Source organism: Fringilla coelebs, assembly GCF_963513975.1.
Source record: "Fringilla coelebs genome assembly, chromosome: 6".
NCBI classification, from domain to species: Eukaryota; Metazoa; Chordata; class Aves; order Passeriformes; family Fringillidae; genus Fringilla; species Fringilla coelebs.
Window position 1 is genome coordinate 4,782,428 of NC_140034.1, and position 16,067 is coordinate 4,798,494.

At 43.8% G+C, this 16,067-nt stretch overlaps 1 protein-coding gene across 1 annotated transcript; it reads left to right on the forward strand.

Annotated features, from left to right (window-relative positions):
- The first annotated feature begins 1,182 nt into the window (after window positions 1–1,182).
- PSMA3 (proteasome 20S subunit alpha 3) lies at window positions 1,183–10,671 on the forward strand. The gene is made up of 11 exons (XM_084208252.1): window positions 1,183–1,235; window positions 2,333–2,415; window positions 2,966–3,089; window positions 3,804–3,905; window positions 3,999–4,072; window positions 4,632–4,704; window positions 5,647–5,712; window positions 8,320–8,366; window positions 9,842–9,909; window positions 10,054–10,118; window positions 10,483–10,671. The coding sequence occupies exons 1-11, from the start codon at window positions 1,215–1,217 to the stop codon at window positions 10,525–10,527; spliced, it is 768 nt and encodes a 255-aa protein (XP_084064378.1). The 5' UTR covers window positions 1,183–1,214; the 3' UTR covers window positions 10,528–10,671.
- Window positions 10,672–16,067: the final 5,396 nt, after the last annotated feature.

Consider the following 16,067-nt stretch of genomic DNA (forward strand, 5'->3'; position numbering starts at 1 on the left):
CAGGAGGATTTCCCTGTGAGGTTCCCAGTTCTGGACTGGATGCCATTCCAGCAGCTTGGTGTTGGCCAATTGCAGACAGCTCCAGGTGAGTCCTCCTGACTGAAGAAGGATTTTGGAATGTGCATTGTGGTCTGCATCAGCAGGAGCTGCTCCCTGTGGGAAATGGCTTTATCTCATTCCCTCCTCTCCCTTTTCATGGAATCAGATTGTCTCAATCAGAAGGGACCCCTGAGGCTCATGGAGTGCAACTCCCTGCTCCTTGCAGGACTCCATGAAGTAAATCCTATGGCTGAGAACATTGTCCAGGTGCTCCTTGAGCTCTGGCTGGCTGTGAGCACTTCCCTGGAGATCCTGTTCAGTGATGGACCAACGCAAACCACAGAATCCCAGAACGGTTTGAGTTGGACGTGACCCTAAACCTTACCCAGTTCCCCCCCTGCCAAGGGCAGGGACACCTCCCAGTATCCCAGGCTGCTCCAAGCCCCGTCCAACCTGGCCTGGGACACTTCCAGGGATCCAGGGGCAGCCGCAGCTTCTGTGGGCACCCTGTGCCAGGGCCTGCCCGTCCTCACAGGGGTGAATTTCCTGCTGTCCTAAACCCCCCAGATCCCTTCCCGTGGGGCTGCTCTGGCAGCTGTCCTGCAGTTCTGTGTTAAACCAGGGTTGCCCCATCCTAGATGGAGAATCCCGCCCTGGCTCTTGTTACCTTTCCAGCTCCCTGCTTTATCCAGGTATCTCTGTAATTCCTCTCTATCCGTGGGGGAGCCCAGAGCTCCTACTTGATTAACATCTGTTTCTTGCATTATTTATTAAAACATAAAATGTCATGGGATCCGGTGTTTATCGTTCACGGCCCAGTTTCTCAAGGCTCCCACTTGTCATGCACAGGTTATTTCTGCGTGCGGGTCTTCTACAAAAAGTGATTTTCCTCCGGATTTACCGAGGCTTTTCCCTCGGGAGTTGGCGTTTCCCGCCTGGAACCTTTCGAGAAACCTCAAAACTAATGCGCCCAACGTGGGGCTCGAACCCACGACCCTGGGATTAAGAGTCCCATGCTCTACCGACTGAGCTAGCCGGGCGCTGTGAATACGGCTTGTATTACATACAATTTAACGTAACATGTAGTGACGTCACCCTGGGAGCGTGGCGCGGCGGCCAATGGGAGCGCGCGTTGCTGGGCGGTGGGCGCGGGACGGGCTGGGAGCGGCGCCGCCATGAGCTCCATCGGTACCGGGGTGAGTGCGGCGTGAGGGGCGGCAGCGCCGGCACCGCCACGGGCACAGCGCGGCCGCCCGGCCGCCCCCGCCGGCCCCCGCCCGACCCGCGGCCGCCCCGGGCCCGCGGCGAGCGCGGCGCGGCGGCTCCGGGGCGCTGCGGGCGGCTGAGTCACTGCGGCCCGGCAGGCCCGGGGAACCGGCGGCAGGGCAGGGCGGGGCGGGCGCGGGGAAAATGCACTTCTTATACCCCTCTATATAATATACATAATGCATTTCAAACGTATTGCTGTGATCCATACGTTTAAATTAAGTGGGAGCTTGCAGGGAAGCAGGGGAGGGACTCTCGATCGGGAGCTACAGTGATATGGCAAAGAGCAATGCGGGTGCAGAGTGACACAGGGGAGAGGGAGGTTTGGTACTGGGGAGGAATTGACCCCGTCAGGGTGTGGGGAGTTCACCCCGTGAAGGTGTGGGGAGTTCACCCCGTGAAGGTGTGGGGAGTTCACCCCGTGAAGGTGTGGGGAATTCACCCCGTGAAGGTGTGGGGAGTTCACCCCGTGAGGGTGTGGGGAGTTCACCCCGTGAGGGTGTGGGGAGTTCACCCCGTGAAGGTGTGGAGAATTCACCCCGTCAGGGTGTGGAGAATTCGCCCCGTCAGGGTGTGGGGCCCTGGCACCGGTGCCCGGAGCAGCTGTGGCTGCCCTGGGTCCCTGGCAGTGCCCAAGGCCGGGTTGGATGGGGCTCTGAGCAGCCTGGGGTGGTGGAAGGTGTCCCTGCCATTGCAGGGGGTGGGACTGGATGATCCTTAGGGTTCCTTCCAGCCCAAACCACTCTGGGATTCTGTGAAATGTAAAGGCAGACAAAAGCTCCCAGAGGTTTTGAGTGTTGTGTAATCTCAGTGATTTCACATCCAGCACTGTGAAATAGCCTCTCCTGGCTTTTAGTCTCTGCTTTCTTCTGTTTCTGTATCCTGTATGAGAGGTCAGCCTGCTTTGGGGACTTCACATCATCTCTAGCAGTGACAGTCTTGTATTTTTTAAACGAATGGGCTTGATCTGAAAATGCTGTGATACTGTGTGGGTTTCTCTTCCTGAGAATTGTGTCTTGTTCTTCAGTATGACCTGTCAGCTTCCACGTTTTCTCCAGATGGCAGAGTGTTCCAAGTGGAATATGCTATGAAAGCTGTGGAGAATAGCAGGTAAGATACAAATGTCTGCATCAAATATTTGCTCTTTTGGCCTCTTTTACAGCAGTGCTGTTGGACTAGAGAAACATGAGGGTAAAATTGTGGTGATAAAATGAGTTCTGATCTAAAAGCCCATTTTAGGGATGTGGATTGAGGCATGCTCAGAACCTTCCTTGTAAATGTGTATCAGCTTCTAGGGATTCCTCCAGACACAGAGACATCCAAGGGCTGCTGAAGCTGCTCTGGGAGTGTCTCTGCTCCCTGGAGTGTGTGTGAAGGAATGTTGGGAACTGGAAATCCCAGCTGTGCTTTAGGGGCAGCAGGATGGATTGGCAGGGGCACCCAGGGGTCTGTCTGCTCCAGATCAGGATTAGAATCACAGAATCCCAGGATGATTTTTGGGTTGAAAGGGACCTTAAAGACCATTTTGCACCCCCTTGTTGTCTTCAGTGCTGGAGTTGTGACCAGCCTACCTTGGAGAAATTTTCTGTTTCTTCTGTCTTGGTAATTGTCTGTGAAGTATTTTACATTGTGAGAAACTGACATTTTTCTTGTCTTCCAGTACAGCAATTGGGATAAGATGCAAAGATGGAGTTGTGTTTGGAGTAGAAAAATTAGTCCTGTCCAAGCTTTACGAAGAGGGCTCCAATAAACGCCTCTTCAATGTCGACAGACACGTTGGGATGGTAAGGTGCCACTTCACTTAGGCCTGCAGAAATTCACCCCCCTCAAAAGGATAAATTTATCAATCAGAGAATCAAAAATAAGTAGTGTAAGAAAGTAATGTAAATTTGTCTGTGTACAAAGTCAGAAATGCCAGTGTTTTTTACTGTTTTTTGTAATTCTTTAATACATACATAAGTAAAATCCAAACTTAAAGTAGAAGATTGAGGCTGTTTTAAATTTTTAGGAATGCTTTTCCAGTTGTTCAAACTTGTATGTAAATATAAACACAAGTGTTAAAATGGTACTTTTTTACACAGTTACCTGATAAGGTGTGTTTAGGGAAAACATGTTGCATATGAGGTTTTCTGCTCAACAGTGTGGAAATCACCTGAATTCCTAAAGATTGGTGTATGGAGGACAGGCCTGTCCACAGTAGGTATGAGAATGGTGTCAGGGAGTGCTTGCAGTGTGAGAGAGGCCTGTGAATTCAGGGGATGTGCAGCATTGTTTGGGTTGGTGCAGTCATGGTCCATCATGAGAGGATAATTAACAAGGATAACTTCGGTTATTGATGTTCCTAGAGGAAAACTCTGTTAATACCCGATGGCATTGGCACGTTCAGAGGCTGGTGGCACATGGGCAGTGTGGATTGCTCTGTGGCAGGGGATGGCTGAGCCCTGCCAGCTGTGTGTGTGTGTGTGTGTGTGTGAGCAGCTGTGCTGCTCTCCTTGCAGGCCGTGGCGGGGCTCCTGGCAGACGCGCGCTCCTTGGCAGACATCGCCCGCGAAGAGGCTTCCAACTTCAGGTCTAACTATGGCTATGACATCCCCCTGAAGGTAAGAGAGCAGCTCTCAGGGCTTTTGCCTTTTATTCTTGACATGAGAATTAAATTTTATTCCTTGTTTTATTTTTCCTTTTTTTGCACATAGCATCTTGCAGACAGAGTGGCCATGTACGTGCATGCCTACACCCTGTACAGTGCTGTCAGGCCTTTTGGCTGCAGGTGAGTCTTGCAGACACACTTTGTTTGTAAATATCTTTCGGTTCACACCTGCTGGAACTGCTTCAGTTGTCTGAGTTCTGTTTTGGAACCTGGAATTAGTAACCCACAGTTCATCTCCTAAAGAATCCCTTCCTCTTTCTTTTTGTGGTGAGGAATTTATATTCCCATAAGGCTCTGCCAGCCTTCTACAGAGCTGGTTAATTTGCCCCAGGTTTTTAAAGTTTGAGGGTTTGTGCCATTCAGTCTGTGCTGGTGGTGAAAGCAAAACTTTCCTGTGCCGTCACCCCGCTTGCTCTGACACCCAAAGAGCAGGTTACAGCTCCTGTGTGATTGTGGTGCAAAGGAACTGATAAACAGAGATCTGCTGCCAGGTAACTGATCAGTAAAAGGTTTCTGGCGATGTGCAGGTGCTGTTGTGAGGCAAATTGCTCAACAGAGTGTAGCAGGACAGGAGGAGTTCTGCTCCAGGAAGGGTGTAGGAAACCCAGGCTGCTGTAGTCTCTCTAGTTCTGTGTGTGTTGGCACAAGGAAAGGTTTTAATTTCTCTTTTTTCCTCCAGTTTCATGTTGGGGTCCTATGATAGTGATGATGGTGCACAACTGTACATGATTGATCCATCAGGAGTTTCATACGTGAGTGTGTCAAAAATATTCCCATCTTAGCATAAGTTCCTTTTCTAAAAGTTTCTAGTTGGGAAAATAATAAGTGTTGGTCCAAAAGAGCTGCTGTTGTTTTCTCCTTTTGCCTGGGAAGATCTCTGCTGAATCACTGCTGCTCCTTTGCACATCCCTGTTAAACAAACATCGTGTATTCCTTAGAAGTGCAGTCTGAGAAATGAGTTTAAAGCTTGTCTGTCAGAAATTGGGAGTTCATCCACGTGGCTCTGTCCAGTGAAAACTCCCATGCACTGCTCCAAAAAGGCGAGAATTGTAGTGATACCCCCTTCTCTAAATATTTCAGGTAAGAGAGGGCTGTTCCTCTGGCACTGCCTGCCAGCAGCAAACCAAATCAAAATAGAATTGTTATAATTGTTGTTAGTGCTGCATTTTCAGCTGTGTGTTACACACAGGTCAGTGCACACTCATACTGCTGGATTTCTTAAAATTTTCATGCAGTATATCCAGTACCATGGATGTTGAGAGAAACAGAAATGCTTAATTTTTATGTGTTTACACTTCAAATACATTTGCACAGTAGGTGGGTTTAGCTTGGGATTTGCTTGGATCCTGTAGAACTTCTGTAGTTCATATAGAACTTCTCTCTTCAAATTACTTCTAGTTTATTCTTTCATTTCTTGTAATAGCAATTTAAAAAATCTATTACAACATTTTGAGCTGATAAATTTCTGTCCAGGAATTATTGGACAATTTCTATCAATAGTGGTGATACTTGATGTAGTAATTGGGCTCTATTCAGCAATTTGGGGATGTGCCCCAAGAGAGAACAATACCAAGGATTTTTTGGCCTCTCAGTGTTGGTTGGGGGTTGTCATGTGCTAAGTGACAGCAAGAGGTGTAGAGGGTCTGGTATTTAATTACATTTACATATTGTTTGTTTCTTTTTTTTTTTTTTAGGGTTATTGGGGTTGTGCCATTGGTAAAGCCAGGCAGGCTGCAAAAACAGAGATAGAAAAACTTCAGGTATGGTGTAACAGTGTTGAGCTGTCTCAAGACAAATATTCTTGGCTTATCATGTTACCTTTTGGGTGCCTGAAATACATAAAATGCAGGAGAAGCAGGTGAAATATTTCCTTGTACATTTGCCAGTGAGCCAAGTAAGTGAGTGAATATAAAAGTAGAAACATGTTTTTAATTCTGAATGAAAACTGTAGGGCATCATTGTGCAGAGTGCTTATTTATTTTTTTCACAAAGGTTTTAGATGATTCTTTTGTTTAGCAAGTTCACAAAGGCTGCTCTTGCTAAGGAAAAACTGGTCTGTGGAGAGAAGACAACCAAAAAGTACTGAAGTGTCCCTTTAGCTGATTGAAGTTAGAATCCTGAAAGATTTCCATCTTCCTCATGTGTTTTAATATCTGACACCCCTGGAGTTGGAGACAACACAGAACCAAATCCTTCTCCTGGTCTGTCTCATGTACTTATGTGATACTCTGTTACAAATACATCTTATTTTGGTCTGCAGAGGGATGTCACAGCTGTTCATGGAAAGGTTCAGAGTTTATATGATTGTTATATTTTTAAGAATAGCCTATTTATGGTGCTGTAGCACCATGACTGAGAAATTACAGGAAAAATGAGAATGTTCTAGACTGGATTCACTCAGTTTTGAATCTGGTTCAGATGCTTGAATACCAAATTAAAGGTAAGAAGCCTGCATGATCATTTGATCTTTACTGGAATTGTGGCACCTGGGAAATCATAATTTCAATTCCTGTGTGTGCACATTGGCAAAAGACAATGCTGTGTTGGGTAACACACAATTTACTCCAAATAGTTAATCTTCTGTGCAATGCTGAGATTTTCCAGAACTTCTGCAGTTACTGATGTGAATTCCTGGAGCTTGACAGCAGAGCTGTAAATGCACACCTGGAGCAGAGGTGTGGCACAGGGCCCAGCTGAGGTGCTCATTTAGGGGGGTCCCCAGTAATGAAGTGTGGGATCCTGTCACAGCTCTGTGGGGTCAGTCCAGCCCCACGTGCCCATAACCTTTGTTCACTGTGGTCTGGGCAGGTTTCCAGGTCACAGCTGATTTTGACAAGGTGAATTTGTCAAAGCTAAGATGGGAAAAACACAAAGTACAAAAGGTTTTGTGGGGTGATCCAGCTGATGGTCAGCTAAGATTTGTTTGTTGGGAGAGATGAGTGCAGGTGGAAAGGGAGAGGCAAGCAGGGAGTCAGGACTTTAACCCTGCCTTGGGGGACTGCAGAGCAGCTCCTGGCTGGGGAGGATACAGTGTGTGAAACTGCTCTAGCTGAGGGGGCAAGAAGAAAACCCTGCATTGATCACATCCTTTGCATTTTATGTCTGTAAACTCAGCTGTGGGAAAACTTGTAGTTGTGTGGAGACTGCTTTAATCTCTTCATCTCCTGCAGCTCTGATACTAGTACAGCTTTTTGATATGTGGACATGATCATGATTAACTGTTCACATTGTTTGCTTTCATTGTCTGCAGAATTAACATACCTGGGATGGGAGAAGGATAATGGCAGCAATTAAATTGACTTCAGTTTTCTTTTTTGTAAATATGCATGACAGTAGTAGAGCTCTTTAGGGTTTCCTGTTTGACTGCTAACTTCATATGCATGAATACACATCATCATTTAAGTGTTTGTGTGACACAAGTTACATTTCTGTTCTGGACTGAGTGTCAAAAAGGCAGTGGGTCTCTGTTCAGGGAACTTCTTCAGATGGGATTGTGATGGCACATTTGTCTAGCTAGGCACGGCCATTTCTTCTGTAGCCCTTTGCTTCACCCCAGAAAGGGCTGTGACATTCCACATGAACTCCTGTCATCTTAATCCCTTCACCAGTGCCTTACAACTACCTGCCACACAAAGAGTTTGGAAATGTTTTGGGGAATTGGAAAAGATGGTAAATTGCATTAATGAAATATAGGAGAATATATTACTGCTTCACAGGCCAGAAAAGTTGATCTATAAAACACAAGTTTATTATTTCCTGGAAATTTGTACCAGCCTTTTTTCTGATTAACTGTGAAGCTGCCAAAAGACTGTGATATAACTGAGAAAATGTGAAGTGAGATGCTGATGCCTTGCTCAGGCAGGCAGTTGGTTGTTAAACAATATTCTCCTCTTGAGGCATTACTTAAAGCCCAAAATTACTTGCATAAAATGTTGGTAAGACCAAAAGTATTCCTATGCTGCCTAGAAGGAATACCATTATTACATGTGAATATGTGGTGCCTCTCCCATGGGGTTATGTCAGTTGAGCATAAAGCATCTAGGAATAAGTCAAGCTTTTAGGATGCCAGCAACACCAGTGTGGCATCTAAGATTTCAGCTGACGAGTGCTTTAAACTGGGGAATTTCCAAGTAGTATTTTTTTCCTAGAATATTTCAGTTGTAAGATTCTTCCCTGGAAGAATGACTTGCATAGAGCATGCTGGAAGATGCATTGTAGAGAAGAAATGTGCTTCTGGTCTTTTCTGTGCCTTTGACTACTGAACATGAAGCTCATCAGGCACATGCACAGACTTTCCTGTTCTGGCCCTGTGGAAGATTTATATTCTCTTAATAGAAATCTTCTATCTGTGTGTCTCTTGCCTACAGATGAAGGAAATGACCTGCCGTGATGTTGTTAAAGAAGTTGCAAAAATGTAAGTCTGCAACCTGTTTTTCCAACTTGACAAAAATCCTGCCCGGTGAGCTTGCTTTGGTTTCAAACTGAGGCTGTTCCTTTTAAATTGGGTGTTGTATCTTAAACTGTCTGACTCTAATCCCTGGTTTTAAAATATTTAAATCAGGTGACAGATGAAAGGAAACTTCTTGGTGTGCTGCTTCTGAAGTAGGAGTTGTTTGAACAATGACCTGATGCTTCAGAGAGAAGCTGCCCACAAATGATGCTGAGATTTTGGACCCGGCCTAAAAAAAATTGCTTGGGAAAGAAGCAAAGTAGAACGTCTCTAAAAGAATATATTGAGTATAGCTGTATTATTATTAGACATTTAAAAATAATTCATAATAATGAAAATACTTCAGTTCTAGTTCTGCTTCAGCTCAAACTCAGCAGCAGATCTAGACAGGGCTGTGTTTTTCAGCTCAAATCCAGCTCCCTAATAGCATTGAGCAAGACAGCAAAGATTAAACCTAAAATAGTAGGCACAGTCCAGAGCAGTGATTTCTTCAGGAGCTTGTGAAGTGTACACTTTGTTGCAAAAGGCTTGTAACCAGCTGAAACGTGAGAAAGGCCTAGAGATCACCTCAGCTAGCAGACAGGAGGGTCTGTAAGCACAGAGGGGGATTTTCCTGGACACCGATGTTCACTTCAGTCTTTTTATTTGTTTCACTGGAAGTGTGCTGCTGAAGGTGTCCTGCCTTCCTCCACTATCTCCAAGGTTTCCATGTTGGATAGGAATTGTTGGTATCTTTCAACTTCTGACTTACTAGTGCTTTCTGAAGTAAACTAAGAAATACAAAATACAGGCTTCTTAAACAGTGAAGCCACAGGTTACTGTGAGTTCTGCTTTGAGTGTCTCAGTTCAGGATTGTTCCAGTTTGTTTGTGTGTTCTGCCACAGGATTAATCAGGTCAGTTATTGCAGTGTTACCATTTCTGTCCCACAGGCTAAGCAGTGATTTTACTGGTCTGGGTGGCACTGTGTATGCTGGGATACCACTTGGAGTTTAAATCCCCATTTCCATGTTTGCCATAAACACCACATTGGAAATCTTCTGATTAGACACAAGACACTGTGTCTGATTCGGGATTTAGTGTTAAGTGTAAACTGCAGTAAGATTTACAGGGGAAATGCAGGACAATCCAAGCTGCTTTATAAGTGGTCTAACAGAAGCAGGCAGTGATGATGCAGCCTTGGCCCTGCAGTATCTAAATCTTAAAGTTTGTTCCAGTTAGGGCAACTTGAACATCTCATCTTGCTGTAATGATTTAAGGTGTTGTTAGATTAGCAGTTAAGCCTGGAAAATTCTGTGATGGTGTTTGGTGGGGAGAAGGCACAGGGAGAGCTTCTATTAATCATGAGAATACTTTAACAGAAGAAATCTGTGACAGGAACAAAGTATATTTAGCCTTTTGGTCAGTCTGTTCTAATCTGTTCTTTGTCTGTTCCTTTCAGAATCTACATAGTTCACGATGAAGTAAAGGATAAAGCTTTTGAGCTGGAACTCAGCTGGGTTGGAGAAAGTAAGGCATTTCTGTAATTTCTATAAACACTCCAGAAAATTTATAACTTTTTGTAACTAAAGCAAAAACATTGCTTCTTAAATTCACTCTGTATGTCAGGTTCTTGTGTGAATTGTAATTAAGACATACTCTGTTTATTGGCAGTAACCAATGGAAAACATGAAATTGTTCCCAAAGACATCAGAGAAGAAGCAGAAAAATATGCCAAGGTAAGTTATGACTTCAGTGTTGTTGCAGTGCTTCACTTGACAAACTGCTGAGCTGCCTGGAAAATGTATCATCCCAGCACACATCCCCTCAGTGTGAGCTGGGGTTACTGGGAAGGGACAGTAGGGACGGCTACAGTGTAACCCAGGGATAGTTCTGCTCTCAGAAACTGTTAACACCCTGCCTGCCACAAGTGGGGTCTTTCTCCTTCAAAAGTAGATGTACTGATGGGAACTGTCCTGCTGACTACAAGGGTTTGGACACTGTGAGATGGGTGTGAAGCTGCAGCAAACCTCATTTTGTTTATTGCAGGCTGAATTATAAAACAACTGTTAGACTATAATTATCCTTTCTTTTTTTAAACAGGAATCTTTGAAAGAGGAAGATGAGTCAGATGATGACAATATGTAACACATTGTTACTCCAAAACAAGTCCAACTTTTCTTATCTTAGACCAGGTTTGTTTATAATGCATTATGCATGGGATGCTGTTGTGTTCTTGTTGGAAGAAACCAACTGACCAACTTGCACTAATAAATTTTCCATTTTACTGTCTGTTAGCTTTTATTTCAAAATGTATAGGCCAGCAACTGTATCTAAGGAGACATTAAAAAGGAAAGACATCAGGCTGCTGTTGCTTCCTAAAGCCCTCCATTTGAGCCAGGCTATGCACAGAAAAACAATCTGTTTATACACTAGACAAGTCTCTTGTTAATGCTGCACAGTTGAATATTAAAAATTAGCACTCTGTTCTTCCTTGGTTAACCAGCAGCACAATCTGCTGTTTGTTCACAGCCAGTCTGTGAGTGCTCTTGGCAGAAGAGATGAGAACATGGCCAGCTCCAGCAGGTTACAGTTTAAGGTGATGTGCACAGCTGACAACTCCTAACAGCCTGTGTAACAACCGGGAGTGCAGCTAAAGGAATGTTAATCTGAAGTACTCAGCCTAGGCTTAGTGGAGGAGTAGGAGGAATTAAAAACTAATTCAATTTAAAACAGTGCTTGTGTTAAGTTCTAAAGCTGTGAGATCTATTAAGCAATGTAATTGGAATTAATGCTTGAAGAGCCAAACTATTTTTAAACTCTTTTATTCAGCTGTAGTTAATCTTAACACACTTCTGAATCAGCTTCATCAATTGTTGACCTTTCCAGAAGAGAAAAACAAGCTTTGCTGCTGTCATTCCCCACTTCCTAGGAAAACAGACTGCCTATTCTAGGCACTTCAAAGTTTTGAAACAGCAGGTTGGATGGGGAAGGGAACAGCCTGGTCTGGTGGAAGGTGACCCTGCCCCGTGGCAAGGGAGAACAATGAGATGGTCTTTCAGGTCCATTCTAACCCATATGATTCTATAAGGTAATAAACTGTTCTGTTCACCACCTTAAAACTCAGTTAAAATTTGAGATCTTGTTTGTACATGCAGTTAAAACTCTAATGGCCCTGCTAATCTAAAATGCATACTTGTGTAATGAATCAAACTCCTCAGCTTTAGGACTACACACTCATGTTAACCAGCCCTTAAAACAGAAGCTTTCCCTTACAGGTTTATTTTTAAAGAGGCAGTTTGGAAAATACCTGGCCTTCTCCAGTCTCCTGTGTTACAAAGCACAGGTTCTACTTCCTTTTTGTGACATGGGAAGGTCAGCAGAGGGAGGTGGCTCTCACTGTGTCAGTTCAGGCCACCTGAGCTCCTGCTGGGACAGATGGGGCCAGCCTGAGCCAGCCTTAGTCATGGCCAGGACAGGCACCCTCCTTCAGTGCCTCCTCCTGAGGCAGCAGGAACAGCTGCTGCACTGAGTCAGCCTGGAATTCCAGGGCTCCAGACTGAATTTACTACTGCAGCTTCCTGCTGACTCAGCTCGTGGAGTCACAGGCCAGTGCCAGTCAGGAAACTCCTCAGCAGCACCTTAAAGCATCAGCTGAGCCTGATCTGCCACTCCCTGGCAATGGCAGCAGGGAAGTACCTGATTCTCTTCTTTGTGTCTTGATTCTATTCCTAAATTCACAGAAGATTCTGAGCTGGAAGGGATCCAGAAGGATCGTCAGGTCCAGGATCAGAGCCGTGAGCTTGGTGTTTTTAGCACACACTAAATGCTAAAGGGAAACTGAAGGCTGTCCTCGTGTGGCTACACCCACCCATCCACCCCTCTAATCCTTTCAGTGACAGCCACTCGCAGCTGGGGACAGGAGCTGGAACAACACTCACAGCCACATTTCAGGGCACAGGGAGAAGAGCAGGACCAGCTGTGCATATTTAAAAGACAAAATTGAAGGAATATGAAGAGATAAAAGGTGCACAGCCACCTACTCACTTATCCAAAATTTCCAAAAAACTACTTATTGGAGAACATGGCAAACCTAAAAAAGCTTCTTTGAGGATCAACACTTTTCTGTACCTTTTCACAACAAGCAAAAAGTGCCATGAAAAGCAATTTCAAGAGGCTGTAGATAGCACTACATGCAAAGTGCTGCCCAGTGTCTTGCCTGTCATGGCAAAATTTAGTTAAACAATACCAAGATGGTCACTACTGTCAGGTTATTTTCCAAATTTAATCATTAATTTACCAGAGTTATAGACTCAGTCTGTTAATGAAAATTTTATGGTAAGGGAAAACATCTACTTTCATTTCCACTGACTGCAGATGGGGAAAGAAAAAAAAAATTGAGCATTAGAAGGTGAGAAAAGAAATTTGCTTTTTTTTGGGAGGGGAGGGAGGGTCAAAGAGGAAAAAGGCAGGAGAATTCTAAACAAGCTCCTTTAATACTAACATTGCCCTTTACTTTAGAAACAGAAAACCAGCAGAATTCTTTTTGATCATAGGTTCAGCATTGCTGCCTCTTGTCAGCAAGGCCCAGGAACATTAGAATAGATTTCTAGCCCAGAGACTCATTCCAGCAGAAAAACTACTGCAACTCCCCTGTGACAGCTATTTTTGTAACCCTGCAGTTCCATGAGGCAACCACACTGTATTTAACAAGTAATTTACTAATTTTAGTTACTTAAAAATTAACTAATTATATAGTAGTGCATTAGTCATCATAATGTTTCACTAATTTAGTCCACAGTTGATAGGCTAAACAGAAACTTCAATGACTTTTGCTACTGAGCAGTATTTACTTGTTGCTATGTCAAACTTCTCAAAGCTGAGAAGGGGAAGAAATCTTTAAAAAAGAAGGAAGTGGCTGCTTGTGGTCTCACTGACCAAATGAACTAAAAATGCAGTGGGATAGCAAAGCTTGATTAACCTTTAATTAATGTTGAAGACCATTTTATTCTAAATATATAGAGCTGTTTGAGGGAAATCACTTGTTGAACAAGTTCCAGAAGCGCTCAAGCTGGATCTGAGATGATTTAGATGACAACTAGATCTGTTCCAGAACAAGACAAAATAATATTAAATTGCAAACAACCAAAAAGCTTATATTTAGCAGAAGCTCTCTTTTAATTATAGGATTGGGGGGGGGGGGGGGGGAAATTCTGGCTCAGTTATAGATACTCCCATATCCTGCAGGCTTAAACATCTAAGGACAGGAGTTTGATTTAAGCCCAGAGAACAACACCTGATCAGGCAGCCAGCATGAAGGTTTGAAAGGAAGGTTTGAAAGGCAGCATGCATTCCTACAAAAGTAAGGCTTGGATCCCCTTCCCTAAAATTAAAATTAGCTTTTGCAGCTGGCTTGAAAATGGTCAATTATAACTTCAGTGTAACTAAAATGTGGAAATGCTTTGCAAGGCAAACAAATGGCAGGGTGAGATCTTCTGAATTAGAGATTTGAGCAAGAGGTGAGTCTAGGAGTGTTGCTTGGGTTATTTCTGCCCAAAGCACTGGGAAGTTTCAGATCTAAAGATAGCAGAAAAGCAGCACTGCTTCCTTCAGGCTCCACAAGTAACCTACTTAGTCCTCCTCTGGCCATTTATGGGAACACATCATACAGCAGAAAGTTAAATACCCACTTGGAATGCGTAACTCCAGTTCTTGCCATGCTGAAACACTGAAGGGTTTCAATGGTGTGTTCCTGCTCAAGACCCAAAGCACAGGGCTTACACAGAACAGCAGGAAGGAACAGTCTACAGACCAAGTCATCTCTTAGCTCAAAGTCATCCCTCCACCCAAGGAGTGTTTAAGAAGTACAGATCCAGGGATGACACAAGAGGAGCCTGTTCAGTAAGATGCTTCCTCCTCCTTAAGTCTCACACATCCAGTGGCTGTTACTCAGCACCTGATGAATCACTACTCTGCTGTTTACCGAGGCTGGATATGTCACATTCCTTGTTGCAATTATTTAGTCAGCAAGTCCACATACAGCAGCTTTGCTCAAGAAAATTAAGAAGGGGACTAGGTGAACTGCAGGTGCCAAATTACAAAACAATAGACTCCAGTATCTGGTTTACTTACATCCATCTCCATGACTGCACCAGGGCAGATTTTAGAATATGAAAGTGCACTTGCAGAGTTCAAAAAGCAAGTTTAGGCTATCGTATCAAGATAATTAATTTTATGCTACTTTAATAAGGCCATAAAAGTTATTGACTTGGATAATAGCCTCCTTACAACTGCTAGTACTGCTGATGAAATGATGGCAAGATTGTCAGAAGTAACCCTTATATGAAATTTCCTGTGTGACAGACATTCACAAGGCCATCTCCAAAAGAAATGCTACTCATCTGTATTTGGTGCTGACTCTCAGAAAGGAAACATTCCAAGCAGAACGTGTCTCATGCAGATCTGAAGTATGCCAAGCATTGGGTCATTCATTTGTAACTTCTCATCACCAAAAATAGCTCAGTGGCCTGAGGTTAAAGCCCCACATGCTGAGAGTGTGATGTCCATGTGGATGCAGCACTGCTTGGGATGCTCCTGCCTGTGCAGTCCCAGGCACACTTAAGGAAGGAGATTTGGAACAACTCCAGGGCTGTTTTGCAAGTCTCTTCCTGAAGATAAAACCACAGCCATAGAAGGGAACACAAAACAGCAAATTCAGTAATGCGTCTTAGCATGACCTTAAAATGAAGTACACAGTTGAAAGATTACAAAGAGAAAAATAGTTTTGATTGTCATGACAATTCTGATGCTCTAATTGCACCAAAATACAGCACAGAGTCTGTTCTCTCCCCCTCATTTTCTTCTTTCAGTTGCATGTCTGTAAGACAAGGACCAGCTTTTCCTCTGCCCACCAGTTTTTCAAGTTGCATGCAGCAAGGAAGTTACTTCTACTTAAGAACTGAGAGCTATTTTGAGATACCAACTGCTTGGAACTTTCCTTTCTAGAGCATCTTGCTGCCTATTATGTCTAATTACCCAGAGTTGCAGAAAACAAGTGGTAGCAGAGTTAAGCCTTGCCTTACTGTAAATACATTCTAGTATTTTAGAACACAGGATCTACAACCAAGCTCAAACCAAGTCTCCTTTTTCCAGATGGATGCAGCCACCCCCACATAGTGCTCTTTCATCTTCAGTACATTGCTATTAAAGGACTCTGAAACAGTTGTTTAAAAATGGTTCTTACGAGTTGCTGTGCCAACCAAAAATGGACAACTAGAATGAAGCAGGCAGCAGCATCACACAGTTTGTAGTCCAAACACATCCATATCTTCAGATACAGGAAAAAACTGAAATCCCCTCAAGTCTCCCCTAAAAACAGTGTAGGAACTGCCCACTGCAAATACCATTTTAGGCAACATGATAAAACAAGCCAATCAAGGGTTTAGAAAGAGTATGGTGTGTTTTATTGCTCTATAAAATTAGATATCATTTGGTACACATACTGTCTGCATATCCAAAATCAGTCATTAGGATTCCAATTTCACCAGATTAAGAGTGAGTTCATTATAGTGAATTTACCCAAAAACTGATGCATTCCAAACACACCCACACACCCTCAAAACCCATCCAAGTGATGCCTAAATATTTGTAAGTTAAATTTTATCTTGTTTGTTGGGATTTTAGAGAAG

Coding starts and splice junctions, on each gene's coding strand:
- PSMA3 (XM_084208252.1), top strand. CDS start 1,215: ATGAGCTCCATCGGTACCGGG. Junction 4,073..4,631: donor GTCAGGCCTTTTGGCTGCAG/GTGAGTCTTGCA, acceptor TTTTTCCTCCAG/TTTCATGTTGGGGTCCTATG. Junction 5,713..8,319: donor CAGAGATAGAAAAACTTCAG/GTATGGTGTAAC, acceptor TCTTGCCTACAG/ATGAAGGAAATGACCTGCCG.